General features: G+C 37.8%; 1 protein-coding gene across 1 annotated transcript; it reads right to left on the bottom strand.

Annotated features, from left to right (window-relative positions):
* Nucleotides 1–2500: 2500 nt before the first annotated feature.
* On the bottom strand, nt 2501–18988 carry LOC105041594 (protein SGT1 homolog). Its single transcript, XM_073252994.1, has 10 exons — nt 18663–18988; nt 16193–16262; nt 15732–15856; nt 13281–13413; nt 10573–10669; nt 10396–10461; nt 8700–8838; nt 3497–3618; nt 3306–3410; nt 2501–2899 (listed from the first exon to the last, which is right to left on the bottom strand). Exons 1-10 carry the CDS (start codon nt 18820–18822, stop codon nt 2792–2794), a joined length of 1125 nt encoding a protein of 374 aa, XP_073109095.1. The 5' UTR covers nt 18823–18988; the 3' UTR covers nt 2501–2791.
* Between the last annotated feature and the right edge of the window lie 335 nt (nt 18989–19323).

Genomic DNA, 19323 nt, shown 5'->3' with positions numbered 1-19323 from the left:
GCACACCTACAGCAACCACCTCATACAGTCAGATGAGTTCAAAGTAAAAAAAATAATATAAAAAAAATTCATCCGTAATGAAAGAACTCATCTGAAAATCCTGCCTTCCCCCGTGCATGCTAGCTAATACCGAGAAAGGGATATTTATAACCCTGTCCTCCTTTACTGACTGTCCTCCATCATATCGTATCTTCTACTTCTCTGATCAAGCAGTCTCCTCCATCTGTCAAAGATGCCTGTAGGCTGAGCTCCTGTCCAAATCTTATCCAATATTTGTAGACCATCATTCCTCCTGAATCAGTCAGGAAAGACATCTGAGAATTATTCTATTCAAATCAAATCCCATCCTGTAATTAATATCCATGGAAAGCTCTGTCGCCAAAGAAATACATACGAAGCACATATTTTTTTTCTTTTTTTAATGCCAAATAAACTGATGTAAAACTGCCACATTTTTTTTTTAATTATTTTTTTAAATAGTAGCAATCCAGTCGCAATATGAATTCAATCCATCAGCAGATCCACCGTATTTTTTGTTTATTATATTTTTATGTAAGCAGTCCGCCACAAAGTGGGCTGTCTGCACCATTAGATGCAGAATACATGGCATTTCATATTATGAATATGTGGTATAACAGGTTTGCGATGCTTGTCATTTTGGAAGGCATTGATTTTTTTTTAATGTATTTGTATAGATTATATAGATGATAATAAGATAGCGTTCAAGCTTCAAAAAGAAACAAATATGGTCTTGACATAAGAAGTCTAATTAGTTTGTCCTTCCAAGCAATCATATACATGATAATAAGGTAATGATGAAGTTTTAGAGAGAATAAATAAGCTATTGATATTTCTTCTTTAAAACAGAAACAAGGATTGTTAGATATGTGAAGGTCAACTTTTCTTCCCCTTTCACTGGGGAAAAAAAAAAAAGCAACAGATCGGCGCATTAAATTTTTGATAAAAGATTTGATGATTCAGAAAAAATCAATTATAAACCATCGGCGATCTATAATATTATGGTTTTGATGGTGGACAGCTATAGGGCAGTAGTGTCGGGCACAACGCTGAACCCAAGGTAGATCAAGGCGGCAAGGGAGGCGACAAAGTTGGAGGTTCCACTAAAGGTGCCATATGATCCTGATAAGCTTGATTGTGATTGAGGACTAACAGAGGCAGACCGTTGGCCATTCCTGTAATCTTCCTTTCCTTCCATCCTTTTTTTTGCGCACGGAACAAAAAAATCAAAAAGGAAAAACGTAGCGAAATAATATGTTGTAGATCCGTCATCTCTGTCCAGGTAACACCCTTGGACCAACCTTGGAAACGAAACTCTTAAACTACTGGAAACTACCTTCCAGTCTATAGAGGCTTCAACTGCCACGTGATACCTCTATAGGTATTTGCGTAACATGGATAATTTTGAAATATTGCTGTCTAGAGGCCATGTTACTTGCTCAAAAAAATGTCATAAGCGTACAATCATATAGCCATGCTGCCAAACCGGATACCAAACTCCACATTTTGGAAGCTGGAACTAGACCTCATACAATCGTATAGCCATGTTGTCAAACCGGATAACAAACTCCACATTTTGGAGGCTGGAACTAGACCTCATCATCAGCCAGACTTAAGCCTAAAAAATATCAAATTTTACATAAGCCCGACACAAAGCCCGATTAAAAAATTAAAATTTAGACCCAAAGTCCGCCCCACGATTCTGCAACTATCAATCCCCAATAATTTTGGCCAAAACCGGGATAACCAAGAATCTCTCTTCCCTGAGGTTCCTCAGAACCACGCTGACCCGATGATTAGTGAAAATATCTAAAAGAATCTTTCATTGAGCAGAAAGCAGCTTAAAAACCAAGGATGAAACGCAAGAATATATAACCCAAATGACTAAATGGGGATGAAATAATTTGGTCCAAACACAAATTATTATCGTCCCTGCTCATCCCCCACTATTCCATTGTCAGTGATAACAAGCTACCCTGAATGGTTATCCTGCTTCCAGCGCGCTTCTACAGGAAACCATACAAGGACAATACCATGTCACGCTTGATAAGAGATGAACGAAAAGCCAAACTAACTGCAGCATCAAGCTTGAAACAACATTGGGAAAACGTGGGATCACTGAGACATACTGTTTTTTATTTAGAAAAAAATCGGTTTAGATAAAAAAATAAACCAAAAAAAAAAAAACTTGCAATTTACCTTACAGGAGGTATGTTACCCATCTTGACAAACCTATAGGCAAACTCAAGTTCAGAGAACCTGATACGGACAGCTCCAGGACCGTATGATATTTTATAAGGTGTCAAGCATCCAATCATCCAATTGGGTAATCTAAAGATCCAGAAAAGAGAGAGAGTGCCAATTGTATAAGCGCCAATTGGACATGTTTTTCAAAAGGAAACTCTGAGCAGAAATCATCAGGTAAACATTAATTAACAAAATAATGGAAGATAAAGAGAGTCCAACATAGGAGCAGTAGACCTTGAGGAAGATTGAAAGAAATTCAACTTACTGGTGGAAATGTTCTACTGAAGAAAAGGTTTGTAACACCAGCTACAATGATAACTTACCAATGTTCAGAAAAGCTGTCACAACGAAGAAACCAGACACTACAGCATGAAACCAAAGATACAAGAGTGCAATATGTCCAATAAACAACTGCAGAAACAAACCCATTTTATCCTCGAATGCGGTCATTATGAAATTTACCGGCACTTGACTCCCACATGGGTTGTACAAATGGAACTGCCACAACATTGGAATAGTAATGACGTCAATGCTCCCATTTTTTCAGTTCCATGCCATCAGGCGGACTCCCCTCCACCTTCTTTGAACCCACATCTTTCCAATTTGTTGACAGCACTGTTCCATTCGATTCCACCTACATCAAATTACAAAGCCATTATAGGGCAACCAAATGAAGAGAAACTTATGCACATAAAATAACCAAGGTATTCCTCAACTAAATTCTACAAAAGAATCTGCAACAGCCTAGCCTTACAAAAAAAAATTTCTTTCATAAAGTAGTTATGAAAAAAAGGAATCAATCTGCAGCTTAGATTCTCTTAAAGAACAAAGTCTATAATCTCCAATAAGGAATTGGCTTAAAGCCAAAGATTAGCCTACAACTCTCATTTCAAAAAGATTCACTTGCTATTCGGATTTTACAGCAGCATAAAAGCATCGCCAAAAGGAACCAGTTAAAGGTCTCCTGACAGAAAAATACTAAAGTAATTTGTCCAAAAAATTCTTAATCATGTTACGAATATAGGCATGAATTATCTTACAAAAGATTTAATCATGGCTCGTCGCATGTCTTCATCTGCATCTCGGTAAATATCACGGAACAGTTTGTTTAATGCTGCATCACCATCTAGCGTCTCTTCTTTTTCCTATGATATTATGTCACAAGAAGAAATAATGTTAGTTTTAATAAAGCAAGAGGAGGAAGGGAGGGGGAGGTGGAGAACCAAATTACCTCTTTCTTTACTTGGGCTTCCAGTTTTTCCCAATCTACTTTGGATTTTGAAGATGGGTAAGAGGGCCTTTGGGATGTCACAGCAGCAAAACCAGAAGGGCAGGATTTATAATCATCAATACCTAGCAAAGTAAGATCATTGAGAATATTCTACATCACTTTTGAATTATAGTCACTTCAATCAGGATGGGCGACAAAAGAGCTCAACCAAAAAGTACACGAATTATCATCGTTCATATTTCATGCCAGAGACTATACAATCAAATTAGTGTCAAGCAATCATTGGCAATCATTGATCATTAAGCTCATTAGACAGTCTCTACAGACTCTTGTATGATTACACAAAATGTAACAATTATGTTCCATATACTTGAACAGTATCATGTCTGAAGCTGACATTACAAAACATCAAACTTGAAGAAGACAAAAGCAAAGCAACATCTGATCTTCACAAAAATAAGGAAAACTAAATATGGATGTGCATAGAAACATTAGCTAGATTACAAGTATAGATTTTTAAGGTCTTGAACAGAAAATATTTCAAGATAGCCAACAAAATAACGTGTCAATCTTCAGCAGAAAAGGAAAAAAAAAATGTCTTTACCAGAAAAAGGTGTCTTGTAGACTGGCAATGATGAATATTTAGCTTTAATTGGATAAATGGTGAATAAACGTCATAAAACTGACCCCAAATGGTTGGACAAAAGATTGCAAATTATGGTTGTAGTATTTTCTAATGTAATCAAAAGTGAAACTAAAACAAAAAAAAAAATTCAAAACATGACTAAACGCTATCCCAGAAATTTGCAATACACATCACAGGCAAGTTCTAGAAAAGGGAAATGCTATGATACTCCAAAGGATTTTTTGTCTTTTCACATGTGATTAATCTCTAACTGTCCAATTCAATGTGGATGGCTTTAACTTACCCACCAGCAACTGGCTGTAGCTGGTGATGTGCATGGCTGGTGCATTAATTATGTTGAATTTTAGGGGCATTTTTGAATATAATGGGTGGCTTGTGCAGTAATTCAGTTGAACTTGAGGGGCATTACCAAAGCCCTTTCCTCCTCTGATGCCACTCAGCCTTCTTCCTCTCCGTGCTCCAATGACAATATCCCTCTTGGTTTGGAGACCCTCATCCTTCCCTTCTATTATGATGGATTCGTAGAAATGCATCGAACTAGTGGCACGAATCAACTCTCATACAAATGCAATATTTCGATCCTCAACATCTCCATTGATTCAATTCGCTCAATCTGTCCATGTTTCTTTTTTATTCTTTTTGACCTTGAATTGTCCCAAATGGGTAAGAACCAAGCATACAAGGCATTGTACAGGGCCAAGATAGGCCTGACCTTCGCCGTGCCAAAGAAGATTGTCCCAAAGAGGTCAAAGGTTGGGTAGAAGGCAGCGGAGGAGAGGAGATAGAGATGAAGCGGCAGGAGTGAGACTAGGTGAGGGTGAAGATGGGTGAGGAGATGAGTTGGGACCAGAAGGTGGAGATGGAGCGGAAGCAGAGAATGGAGGTGGTCGAGAGGTGGGGGAGGGCGTGTTCGTAGATGATGTTGGTGAGGGTGTTGATGAGTTAAAGGAGCTCACCAATCTTTGCATAGAGATAGTTGCAGCTCTTTCATCTCAACAACAGTCAGATACCCTTCATGGTAAGTGCACTGGCAGTGCCAAAATCATCGTCTTCACCACTGAATCTCAACCACTTGGGGAGGCAAATAGAGTTAAGGGAAGAAGAGGGGTTTTAGAAAAAATATTAAAATAATTTTTCATTTTTGAAGAATATAAAAAAGAGATTGGAAAAGTAAGGACTAAGCCAGCTTTCCATTTGGCTTGGTTAGGCCAAGTCAGAACAAAAAATAATAAAATAATATTCTTTTCAAAAAAATAATTAAAAAGTGGGAGGTTGGTAATTTGTAGATAACCTGCTACTAACATGTTAAGAAGAAAATACCTTAAATAACCTAACCAAGGACAGCCGAAGCGGAGCTGGACCCCATGCCTGCCAGCCAGTGGGTACGGTTCGGTATGGATTTGTACGGGTCTATGTCGGACTAAACCGATAGGGCAAAAAAAAGGAGAGGTAGAAGAAAGAGGGAGGAGAGGAGATGGAGAGGAAGAGAGGGCCTCCGACAGTCGAGATCGGAAGAGGGCCTCCACTCTCCTCCAATGCGAAACAAGGGTTCGCCTCTTGTATTGCGTTGCCGACTTCGTGCAATAAAACCCAAAACAAAAAATGAACTCCTGTTTTGCATTGGAGGGCGGTCCTCCTCCGGCCTCGGCCGCCTTCAGGCCCCTCAGCGCAGGCTCGTAAGCCGTCAGAGACATTACAGCGGCATTACCGTCCATCCGGAGGCTTCCGACAACCTTCGAACACCCAGTAAGGACCTCCCCCTCTCTCTACTTCCCTCTCTTCCTCTCCCTCTCATCTCCCCCCTCTCCCTCTTTCTTCTCCCTCCCTCCGAGACAGCCACTATGCCATTTTGTACACCAAAATCAGACCGATTTTCCGCCAATACGGTTTGGGACGATTCAACGAACGATGACCCTAAGCTATTAGACAGTCCAAATGTCTCCCAACTTTTTATAAAATATTATGCAGTACCATAGCAAAACCCTCTAGAAAATCTAAAGTTCTAATAAATCACAAAATTTACCACTATTTTTTTAAATATCATCCACCTAGACTTACAAAGTCCTAAAGCAACCCTGCTTAGCTAAGTGGTCCCTACATTTGAGCAAACCATTAACATGTATCTAAGTGGTCCACTTTGCATAAACCGCCTAGGGGTTCATTTCTTTTAAAATTTCGCACCGCGCTATATTAGATTAGAAATTATCAGCTCATTTTGGGGCTCTACAATTGCATTTTATTTGGTATTTGGTTTTCTGTACATTTATTTTCAATTGACAATGATGCATTACATTCTACATTTTTTATCGCAAGAGAGAGGTTTAGATTCGGTCTGCACCTAAGTATGCTACATGACCATTAACAAAATGGATAGCAACAAATAGACTGAAAAATATTGCACCATAATATGTTCTTTTCTCCTTTCTCTGCATTATTAATCTCATCTTCTTTGCCCTATTCATCTCTTCCTCCTCTTGAATACCTCTTTTCTTCATCTACATCCATGGCATATTGATCAAATGTATTTACAAAGATGACACTTCGGGGTTATAATGCAAATTAGAATCACAGATGCATAGGAGAGATGGGAATGGTGTGAGGATTTGATGGAGAAGAATGGCCTCTCTCTCTCTCTCTCTCTGTGTGTGTACCATTTTGGGAGAAGATCATTTTCTTTTGCTATCATTTTTATCACCTTTTTTTTTTTCTTTTTTCTTTTTCCTTTTTTCTTTTTTTCTTGGGGGTAGGAAGGAAGAGAGAGGGTTGATGAATGCTTTGCGAATTGAGAAGCAATAATGAACAACGATGCTATGAATGTGTTTGAAATTGTAAGTAATCGATAGAGACTCATATCAAGAGTGAAAAGGCCCATCAAATCATTCAGTTACAATAAAGACATGTTGCAAGGCAATTCCAAATAGTGCATGTGGCCAATTCTCAACAAGTCTGTTGCTAGTCCAATACTGGCCCAAGTCTTCAAGCTCCATAGCCATTCTTCTCCATGCACCATGCGATCTAATCGTTGCAACTAGAAGAATGTTAAGAAGGTAACATGAAAACTTGCCAACTTATAGGGTTGATAAGGTATATTAGGTTATAATTATATAATAAAACTCAAAAGTGAAAAATTATTTCTAGAAAGGCCCTATAAAATTAGTGAATGACTTGGAAAAGACCGAAATAAAGTCCACATATCTAGCTTTATTCAACCAGCCAACTTTTTTGGCACTCGAATAAAACAAGAAGGGGAAAGAGTATTTCTGAGATTATGGAAAAGCTAAAGCAGCACCTAGGTTCCTATTCCTTTTCAACCCCCTTAAAAATATTTGGCTATAGGAGGATCATTGGACAAGGACCAATTTGGCCACTTCATGTAGGTCTTGACATGGTCTAGGAGCAAGATCCACCATATCCACGACCCAATTCATGAACCATAACTTTTGAAGACCAAAACTTTCCCATATAGTATCCATTTTCAGCATTCCAGATGACAGAAAAGATCTTGCTGACTACTACAAGGTTATGACAATCCCAAAAGGTTTCTCGCACCTTGTTGATGGTGGTTTGACAATATGTGGGGCACGAAACAGCTAGGTCAAAATAAATCTTTTCTTTTCGTGTAAGACTCTGAATAAATGTATCTTCCAACTCAGGAAGAGTTGGACAACATGATAAGAGACAAAGTTGATAGAGGAGTCCAAATCTAACTATGGACGAATTTCATCTTAATATAAATCCCTTGTTGTTTTAGAAAAACTTTCACCTCTCTTAACTAGAGAAGGAATCCAACCATGATCTGGGGATGAAGACCTCACTTATATAAACAAAGACATTATAAACAAGTTGTCATCAATTAATGAAAGCAAAAGGTGCTAGGGACCCTACTTCCATTTTTTTTTTTTATGTTTTATTATTTTTTTGCATTTGAGCAAATTGAATATTGGTTCCTTCTCTCCAATCGGATCACATTTGCAAAAGCATGCATTAACATAAGCTTGTCAAAAATTGTACATTTTTACTAAACACTTACACATCATATTAGGTTGATTGATGGAGGACGGGCCTTAACACAGTGGTAAGGTTGCTCAACTATGATATGGGTGTTATAGGTTGAAACATGGAAACAACCTCTTCGTACATGGGGATAAGACGATGTACATCTATAACCCCCTTTAGACCCTGCAGTGGCTGGAGCCTCCTACATTGGGATGCTCTTTTTTATATTAGGTCAATAAACATCGAGTCAGTGTTAGAATTTTGTTTTGAATTCAATCAATAAAATATAAACAGAATTCATGCGCAATGCTAATGCAAAAGCTAATGAAGAGAAATGTGACATCCATGAGTTGAAAGCAAGTGCATAGATGCAAGCAAGCAAACAGGCTCTTTGATAAAGTCACAAGTGAGCCTTAAAATTAGTACTTCTAGGTCAATAAAGATAGTCTAATCATACAGTGACTGAATTCCATTGGAACAATGCAGCCATAAGATTAAGATAGCAAGAATAGGACATGAGAACACAAAATCAAGTATGAGAGAAAAATAAAGAGTTGTCACCTGGTGATGAATTAATCTTTTGTGGAAGAGATTTCTCTTTGCTAAATTCCAAGGATGTCCATCTAATGGCTTCAGCTTTAACAAGTCGAATCTCAATTTTTGAAGACAACACTTGATATTTGCATTTTTCAGGTATAATCTGGTTGCCAAGAATTAATTAAAGGGAGAAAAAAAAAAACAGCCCCAAGAAATTATGTGAAAATGTATCAACTATCAAGTAGATATCTAAATCAGACACAACAAACAATAGCACTACCACGTAGTGTTCATTGAACCAACCCTAACAGATGATTTGGCCTATATCAAACCGAATTGACACCAAATTGGGATAGTTTGGTGGGTCGGGTCGGTTTATAACCCCCCCCCCAACCCCCGGGGGCCCCCCTCTTATATTTGTTTGAAGATTCTAGAGAATGCTCACTCTCTCTTCTTTTGCTTGTTTGCTACCCCCCCCCCCCCCCGGCTCTTCGGCACCAATTGACGGCTAAATAAGCACCCATCTCCCTCTTCCCCTCCCCTCCCTCTTCCCCCCTCTCCATGAACATCCCTCCCTCCACATCTCCCTCCACCTCCCTCTCCTCCCACTCCCCCCTCTCGATAAGCCCCCTCAGCCTCCCTCATCTCTCTCTAACTCCCTCGCCCACTCTCCCTATCCCTCCCTTTGGTTTGGTATGCCTTGGCTTGGTACAATATGTACTAGTACCATACCAAACTAGTTGCAGGCCAGCACCAATTTGGCAGACTTTGCTAGCACTTAATCACTTCAAAATAAGATAGATAATTAAAAATATACACTGCATCCTACCAGTTTGAATGCAATAGGTTCAAGCACTGCTTGATTCAAACACAACTACACAAGTAAAGCAGGGTTGCAACAAAGAAGAAGCCAAATTATGCTGAAAGAAAGACAATATATATCCTCTAATACCTAAAAATATTATAGATAATGCATGATAAGACACATCCAACAATCTTGACCTTTTTTTGTATATGATTATCTAATACTTTGATGTTTACACAATCAAAACATTGAAGACATGATAAGCAAACATGGATGTAAGCAACAAAGCACTCAAGTTATGGAAGGTAAGCCCACGAATTATGGAGAAAAATGATACATATACATACCTTTCAACATTAAAAATGAAAATTGATTTAAATTGCCAATTAAAGCTAAGCTCAAGCTCAGAAATTTTTTATTATCTAGAGCCTCTTTCTTAAAAGAAAAAACCTGGCAGCATCATGTATTCAGACCCCTCATTGCTATCATAGATTTTGTGGAAAGTGGGTACTTTCGAAGCCTATATTTTCTATTGATGAGCAACAACAATGATACAGGTTGCATGTTTAACAGGTGAACATGTCAATGAATTTCCCTTCTCTAAACCAGAAAACAGTGCGATTAGGATGATCTTCAATATTTTTAATAAATTTATAATATAGTAGAAATATAACATTGGTGTTACTAACTCACATCACCTCAGACATATGCAATGAGATGAGCTTAAGTATGCAATAAAAGTCACTGTCACAATGTGTTTTGAATGATGTTGGAAGAAATATAGCTAGGGGCTCATCAGGAAAGAGGTAAAGAATTAAGGATATATTACAAGTGTATAAAGGCTAAACAAGTACTACTTATAACATGATAATAACATCATGTACACAAAATAAAATATCCAAGATTTAAGCACACCATTCCAAATAGACGCGGTTGAAAATGGTAGGCTTCTTCACCTGGGATATTGATGGAGATGCTTAACTGAAAAGAAAACAATATATACACTAATACATGTAAAGAATCACATAGAATGAAAGAAGGGAGATACAAATAGAAAACTTTCAAGGCATATGATCTTAAGGAAAAACATACTATTTGTTCACCGAAGACAACATTCACACATTCAGCCGGGATGCCCTTTGCGAAAATGTTCAAAACCAATTCTGTAGAAGTATTGTAGAAGTCATGTCTGTATTAAAATGAAAAATTTATTGTTAACTCTTACTTGAAAGTAGAAACCATAATCGATAAGCATGTGCACTATTAAGAGAAAAGAATTCTATCACATCATTATGCACACACGATATTCCATGAAAAACTACCCCTCAGTTAGCCGGTCGCACTGGACGTCACCCAAACCCAAAACCAGTTTCCTGCATCCAGCCACCCCCTCCACCACTCCATCTATCCACCATTCCTACCTCCACTCATCACTCCACCTGCCCATCCTACAATGCACCCCCCCCCCCCCATGGGCGTCAGGAAAAGATGGAAGAGAATACAAGTAAGAGAGGAGCTGCAAGGCTGGGTATGATATTGGACTAGAAGAAGGAAGGAAAGCACAGCAAGCTTGACTGTATGGAAGGGATTTTCTATCAAGAGGAAAGGGATAGGCGGAGGAGGAGGAGGAAGCCATGGAAAGGTAAACATTGGAAAAGGACAAAATCGCAGAGATCAAATCATAGAAGATGGGGAAAAGGATGCATAGAATGTGGATGGAGTTGGCTACAAATGAACCAAAGGAAGAACTTCTAATTAAGATTTTTAACTATAGGTCTAATGGAACATTTTTGCTTTCCCATGTCTATGAAAATGTGAGGCACAATATTCATGTGGCTGCAGCCCTAGTTCTATCATTGCTAGAACAAAGTGCTTTTTATTCATTTGTTCATCTGACAGGCTGAGAGAGAGAGCATAAACACTAACAAGATCTATATAATGATTGTGAAATATACATTTTACAATGAAGTAGGTTATTTCTAAACCATTAATTAATCAAATGATTTGTAATGTCATCTGAGACTTCCCATAATTCGTCAAGTTAAGATGTCATTGATCATAAATAATTGTGGATATTCTTGATTCTGATGGCCCACTACAAATATTGCACCACTTTAATGTAGGCTCATATAATTCATATTGTACATCCACGATTCAAATATTTTGCTTGTATCTTTGTACAATCCCTGGCATTAGATTGCATGACAAGATTCTGTTGCTCGGACCCTCTACAAGGTCAATTTTTTTTTTTTTGTAGAAGCACTAACATTAACACACATCTATGGCCAAACATATTACAGATCTAACAAGAATTGTATAGGATAACTGGTTAACCTTCTTCAACTGTTTTGACATAATATATCTATTCTACTATATAATGCCAACTCCTCTAATGTGCCCACCCATGAGGCGAGTCCGACCATTCACATTTCCCATACCGCCTTTTCCCATCCCATGTTTCCCGGCGTTGACTTTCTCCCATCTCGTCAAAACATGGTATAGCTAACTGGCAAGTGTGTAGCTTTTAAACCACAAATTCTAAAGGTTCAAGGAATACCTATGGCTTTTATAATAATTTTCTGTTTAGATGTCTTATATTTTATTAAAAATTAAAAAATATGATCACATCCTCTCATGCCCATAGCATTTATTATTTTACTTTTTAATAAAAAGTATATGCATCACGCACCCCACATTGCAGTCCACAAAGAAGGAAATCAGATTTCCAATCAGGTAGTCTGGAGTCCAGACAAACGACTTCACAACAATGATATGTCTGCTTTGGGAAATATATGAGAGTACAGTTTTGAGCAGTTATAATTTGGGTCTGGTCTCTTTTCTTGCAACAAAAAGAAAAATAAAAAAGAAGAAAAAGCATGTGAACATGCATATCTGCACATTTAATGGACAAACTGAACAAAAGGGCAGCAACATGTGGGAGTCCCATTTATCATTGCTGGTTTTCAGCTAGGAGGACCTTTCCGGGGTATGAGAGCTTCTGTCAGTTGTTTCTAGGATACCATTTTGCCATGTGGCATTTAAGCAACCACCCCATCCACCACTCTTTCTTTCATTTTGTTCTTCTATCCTTTGTATAAGAAGCAAAGTGCCCTATTGCGATTTGAAAGTATAAAAGTGAGATCAGACAAGGAAGATGAGAATAAACGTATAAAGAAGCATTATAAAATGCACTAGAATTAAAGGATTGCAAGTAAATTTCTATGTTAGTATCATGGATTGTTAAATATATGAGTCAGAATAGCTATAGAAGAAAGCAACAACCCACCTGTAACATATTTACCACCCACTACATGTATACCATCTAATCTGCTGTCATTTTTAAAAAGAAAGAGCAGATAGACCAGATACAATGACTGCACATTGTTACAGATATGTTTCAAAATTCTACTTACTAAATCATACTGTATTCGATAATGAGTATTTCTAACTTTGCCGCATATAAAAATGAGCTTTCAAGTTTCAATCTTACAACACTGTGATATGCTTTTGAGGAATATATAGCACAATTAGAACAAAAAAGATTATAAATACTCAAGTGGGATTTTATTCAACAGTATATAGATGAAAAGGCCTTGTAGTGGCTTAGCTAAAAATTAAATTATTTTTTCTGTTATTCCATATTTATGGCTGCCAAATCCTATGTTGGAATCTGCAAGACTTGCAGCCATAGTCTTGACTCGTATGGCCATTTCTTCAAGACTTGCAATCTTGCCATGAAACCTTCACACAGGTTATGCATGATAAGCTAAATAATCATTTGCCATTAGTAATTTAAATACCTATATTTTAGTTTGCTTGGGTCAACTATGGTAGACTGATAAGACATATCATGAGTAGGCCCCACGTTGTTTGAAGGAGTAATTGCACTTGGTGGAGCCTCGTACATCACTTCAGGCAGGTTTCTGATCTCCTCTGCAAGAAGACAAACATAATCTAAGAATCTTAAATAAGAATTGATTAGCTAATTGATCACTTAGGAAACTACAAGAGTCATTGGCCTCATTTACGTACTCTCATGTTTTTACAAGAATTCAACTAGTATTATCTGACTTAACAGTTTAGTTGTAAGAATCTCAATTTTGCCCAGCAGTGACCACTAGGTCTAAATATCATAGCACTCCTCTCAGTACAGATCTCAAGTCCACACCCTATTAAATCCTTAAGGTTTGTCCTGAGCATACTCAATTAACTCTCATTCAACCAAAGGTCCAAAACCAACAAATCCATTTAATCAATTTTGATATGCTGAAGGATAAAGTCAGCTTTCTAGTTTTTTTGAGCCAACAAATCTTAAGCACAGGTTTGAGCACCCAGGTCCAACCTATGAACAGTTTAGTAAATCCACACACTATTTAATCCTTAAGTAAGTTTCTCCCTAGCCTGTCTCAATTAACTCTCCTTGAACCAAGACCAACAAATTAAGAAGAATTCTCCTTAAATCAAGATTTAAGTAGAATCTGATTGGATAAACTAGAGGTGACATAAACGACTAGTCCACTCGCTCTTCTGGAATAAGTCCATCGCATGTGATTCTCTTGAGAAATTTGCACCTTTTTTCTTTCTCTCTCTCTCTTTTTTTTTTTTTTTTTAGGGGTGGGGTGGGGTGGGTGCAGGCTCTTCCCTTAAACTAAGCAACAAAAATACATAGGGCATTATTGAGGCTGTTAATTGACAACTGAACTGCAGCAGTGTTGGTATCAGAATGATAATTTTGAGGTGAGATCTTTATTTCAGGATTTTAACTTACGAAATGACAACTAAATTTGCAAAAATTTTTGTATACTTAAAGCCCAAGAGTCCCATATCAAGAAACGTGCCAGATTCACTAATTTCATTGATAATATATATAGTGGAAAACCAAATGTATTTCTCAGTTTGAAACATAAAACACAGAGCAGCTTATGTCTTATGTCTGATCAGATCAGATAAAAAAAAATTGTTGGAAAGGTTGGTCAGATCTTACCCAGTCCTATGGAGATTTACTTACCAAGACTCAGGTCCATACCTAGAGGCCAAACTGAGTCCAGGTCGTGTTTAAAATGCAGCAGGCAAGCATGAATCCATCATGACTTGGATTTAGCAAAACTTGTTGACATTCTAATACCCTGTTTTTAAGCAAAACTTAAGCATAGAAATGATGCATAAGTTTCAGCAGTTTCCTCTATCAGATCAATGATGATACACGAATTTGGCATGTCCTAGATCTGGTTCTCCTTTGTTCGCATGTTTATCCAAAATGATAGTGATGACAATAACAACAACTAAGAAGCATACAAATTTGCAAAATAATGCAAGCTAAGAGAGACTCAAGCTAATGCTCAACATGCTGACCTTGACTCCCCTATAAATTGTTCTTGCCTGGTTTGACAGAAGAATAGGAAGGGCACTGGAAAGGCTTTCTTTAAGAAAGAAAAGAGTTGTGATCATTTACAACTCCCTTTATTTTTGTAGTATCATTTTTAAAAATACTTAGCAATCACTTATGCTTTCCAGTAGGACTTCCTAACATACCTCAGTCCAACATTTTAAGTACCAGACTCGTAGCAGCATAAAATACCATATTGGTTGGGAACCAGTACCCTGTACACCCTCAAACCGAGTACTGATACCAAGAAATGTACCATATTGACACTATCCATCAATACCAGTATGGGTACCAAAACCAGCTTCAGACATTGCTTAAGTCATTCCAGCAATATCAATAACATACCGAATCCTGGAATGTCTCATTTCAAAACTCTCTAAAGTTAATGAGAGTTCGAAATTTTGAATTTCCTTAAATAAATCTAATAATATCATATTGACCCAAAATAATGGGTTTGATATTAAAGTAATATTGTGAAAATCATGGGTTTTATATTAAAGTAATAGGTAAAATTATATTGTGATATGCCTATGATAGGCACCAGACATACAGAAGCTGTAGGTTACTTCAGGTATGCATATGCTTTTCGTTGTTCTGTTGTATGGGATATCCTTCCAGTCCTCATAGTGCTCATGCACTATGTGATTTCACAAAAGGGACACAGAATGGATGGGTTAACCAAATGTGGTCCTATCCTACATATAACTGGGGTGACTGCCATAAGTTGCACCCTTTAAATTGTACACAGGCTTGAATTTAATTTCAAGACTTTTTCCCTGTTATAACTTGTGGGTGTTAGGTAGAAAAAATAATTGTTGCTCATCATGGAAAAAGAGGAGTCATCAAATTAAAACACACAAAATACCAGTCATTTGCTCCTCACATTCCTTAATCAGTTGTATGAATCTTGAGTCCCCCAGCGCCAAAGAGGAACCTGCTTCAAGGGCTGCCTTTGCAGTCTGATATTCCTCAAGTTTAATACAAGCAGTTCTGTTAATAAAAAGTAAACCTGCATCATCAAATTTTCGAGAGAAAAGCAACCTCAAAAGGAAATTAACAAGATTGAGACATCCTATCAGCCCGTGACATGTACAACTTGTGCAAAGAATATGCCTGATATTTGCAGATGAGGTTGAGCAGACATAATGCATGATATATCATAATTGAATGCATCATAATTTCATAATGTCATTTACTTGATTTATATATAATATAAGGAGGAAAATGGGACAGACTCCTTGAGACTTAAATGCTCTTTCAAAAGAACAAGATACACAACAAAGTTGACCATAAGAGATGGACAAACAACAGGAGCACTGAACTAACCCTTTTCGCAAGTAAGCTTTAGATAACGAAGGATCCAACTCAATTGCTCTGTTTGCATCAGCAACAGCCTCTACACAGAAAAAAAAGGTTGACATTAACTTGCTATCCCTTTATGCCATGTAAAAAAAAATATCGATAATTGAAACAAAATAGAGATGGACAGCTTCTGCATAGAATTAAAAAGGAGAAAAGGAGTATCACAAAACAGCATTCTAAACTACAAATTGCTCAGAAGCAAGCTGAACATCAATTTTTTATAGATTATAACTAACGTACTTGAAACATCCACCAATAGATTCTAGGGATAAAAAGCTTGCAACATAGTTCTTGCTTCACAATCCCTCTTCACACAGATCACTTAGTTAAATTTCATAATTTAATAAATAAGCAAGAATATAGTCCTGCACCATGTTAGAAGATATTCTCCTTAACCATCATGGCCAATTTTAAGAAGTTATACTGGAATAATTTAACTGTGGAGAAACATCACTTGTTAGTAATATTAAGGAAAATGAATTAGACTGTCCAGGTATCACAATATACTATTTGTGTTTGTATAGCCAAGGACTGCCAGGAAGTAGTTCAGTACATTATTCTGAACTCATATAGCCCAGGCTGGCTGAACTTTATATATGTAGTTCACAGAGTGGCAGTGTAAGTCAAGTTGCTGTAACCATGAGATTAGGTTTCATAACCATGATGCTTAAATAGATGGCCAAGATAGGGTCCACCGTGAAACAACTCCAGAGTAGTGACAGTGACTAGTGACCATCTACAATGACTCAGGGTCATCCAATTATTGAAGTTCACGACACTAACCACTTGATCAATAATGTAAAATAATCGTTATGATTATCTTTCCAAAAAAGTCCAAATTGAAGTTGAAGTCTTATCCTGATCAAGAATCACTTAGTGGGTCCTAATACGAAACTATTCAAATTTGGTAACCTAATCACTGCCATTTGAAGACTAATGTCATTAGAATCAAAAACTCTTCCATATGAAACTAACAAAACAAAACAGCTTCCCTAACTCATCTTCTCTGGTAAGAAGAAGAGAGATTAGATTGGCAATCACTCTACAAATTGAGGATTTGACTTGCACGGCATGAAAATTTGTCCTATTTCTAGAAAATCAGATAAAACAAGATCCGCAATCTTGGTACCGATTCTATACCACCATATTGCTAGTTCGGCACGGATGATATGGCACACATCCCATACTGAAACAACTCATCACCTCTTTTTCTCACTTTTTATCATGGTACCATCCAAAAGCAAGCAATGCAAATCAGTAGGATATGGTGCGCACTTTGATTTTGGGCTGTACCAGATAGCATAGTACAATTAAGCTCAATTCAATTCACTACAGTTAGGTAGGGGCCGATTCGGGGCATGTACCAATCTGAATGCTCTTTTTGTGCTGGTTCTGGCCAGGTACATGTCCGGTTCAGGGCAATATGACAAACATTGGTATAAAATTTATTGAAGACCTAACCTAAAAGTCAACCACTAAACAACCATAAAAACAGAAATCAAATCAAGCAATTCCTTGATCTCAATTCCAAAATTCTCCACCTCTATGATAGGCCCCTCAGTCCCATCGCAAACAGCAAGATCAATCATGTAATACCTATCGGAAAGCAGTGCTTTAAGAAGAGAAGGGATACACAATCAAGAGAGAGAAGAAACAAACCAGTAACTATCCTAACAACTTTAATTGGATTGATGCAACTAGCTTTAGCAACAGGCAACAACTATAGCAACCAACGGCACGAGAAACAGAGAACAAGAAAAGAAGAAGCATACGAATGATCACCTCAGCGCAGTCCACACAAAGATAGGTGGTCCTAGGATAGCAGTTTCGACTAGGACTACACCTTTTTCCATTCTTAGCACAGTCTTGAAATTTAAAAGGAAAGATTAACACATCGTTGATGACATGCACAAACTATTCTGTCCATAAAAAAATCAATCAGCAGTCGAAGAAGAAGAAGATGGTGATGGACAAGAAATCAAGAAAAACCACTTCTAAAATTAAAATTCACAAATCAATCAAATATATAAAGAACACAAGAATCTCACAAGAGTCTGGAAATCAATCAACAACTAGAATCTCCCGATAAACGAAAAGCAAGAATACGAAAACCCTAGAAAAGATCACCAAGAAGTAGAAACATCTCTGAGAGCAATGCAGCAAGAACTATTCCGGCTACAAAATGTCCATCAGCAGTCAGAAGAAGAAGATGATGATGAACAAGAAATCCAGAAAAAGCATCTCTAAAATTCGAATTCACAAATCAACAAAATATATAAAGAACATAGGAATCTCGCAAGAAACTAGAAATCAATCAACAACAAGAATCACCCGAGAAGCGAGAAGCAAGAAGACGAAAACCCTAGAAAAGATTGCCAAGAAGTTGAAATATCTCTGACAGCAATGTAGCGATGACTGAAGTTTTCTTCATTACCGGTGAAATTCTTGAGCTTGATATTGGCCTGGGCTCGGTCAGCGTAGAGATCGGCGTTCTTGGGGTCCAACTCCAGCGCCTGCGAGTAGAAATCCAGGGCGAGCTCGAAGTCGTCCTCGAAGAAGGCTTCCTTCGCCCTCTTTTCCAACTCCGCCGCCATGAAAGAGGAACGGAGAGCGAGCGAGCGAGCGAGCGCGATAAGAGGACGAGAGGAGAAGCGAATAGAAGAGCAATCAAAAGGCTCAAGCGGAGAACACCAAGGAATTAAAGCCGAGGGGGGAAGGAAGTTGACTTCGGAACTTCCTCAGGACTTCGGTCAACCGACCGACTTGGAAAACTCTGGAATGCAGACTCCGACTTCAGATACTGTGAGCTCCACGAACCAAGAGGGCTAGGGAAACTGTCTACGTACCCTTTCTCGTGTCTGATATGGACCCAAAGCAAGGCCGACCCAAGGCTCGTAGACCCACCAGGATTTTTGCCAAAGAGACGAATTTTATTATCAGGGTAGCTGTGAATCCAGAATAATCGAATCGCATGCGGCACAGACTTGTTTCCACTTTCCAACCAGAGAGAAGACCTAGTCAACTATATATATTTGATAATATTTGGAAAATGAATTGATGGATCCATAAACATTGACTTGTTAGTTTTTTTTTTT

This window comes from Elaeis guineensis, chromosome 2 (assembly GCF_000442705.2).
Source record: "Elaeis guineensis isolate ETL-2024a chromosome 2, EG11, whole genome shotgun sequence".
Taxonomy (NCBI): Eukaryota; Viridiplantae; Streptophyta; class Magnoliopsida; order Arecales; family Arecaceae; genus Elaeis; species Elaeis guineensis.
Note: the sequence above shows the minus strand (reverse complement) of the source record. Positions and strands in the feature narration are given on the sequence as shown.

What these genes read in the sequence shown, in the direction of transcription:
- LOC105041594 (XM_073252994.1), bottom strand. Translation starts at nt 18,822, where the DNA reads ATGGCGGCGGAGTTGGAAAAGAGGGCGAAGGAAGCCTTCTTCGAGGAC. An exon ending in CAAGCTCAAGAATTTCACCG is followed by an intron (nt 16,263 to 18,662) that starts GTAATGAAGAAA and finishes TTTTCTGTGTAG; the next exon opens with AGGCTGTTGCTGATGCAAAC. An exon ending in ATGTGAGGAGCAAATGACTG is followed by an intron (nt 13,414 to 15,731) that starts GTATTTTGTGTG and finishes GTCTTCTTGCAG; the next exon opens with AGGAGATCAGAAACCTGCCT.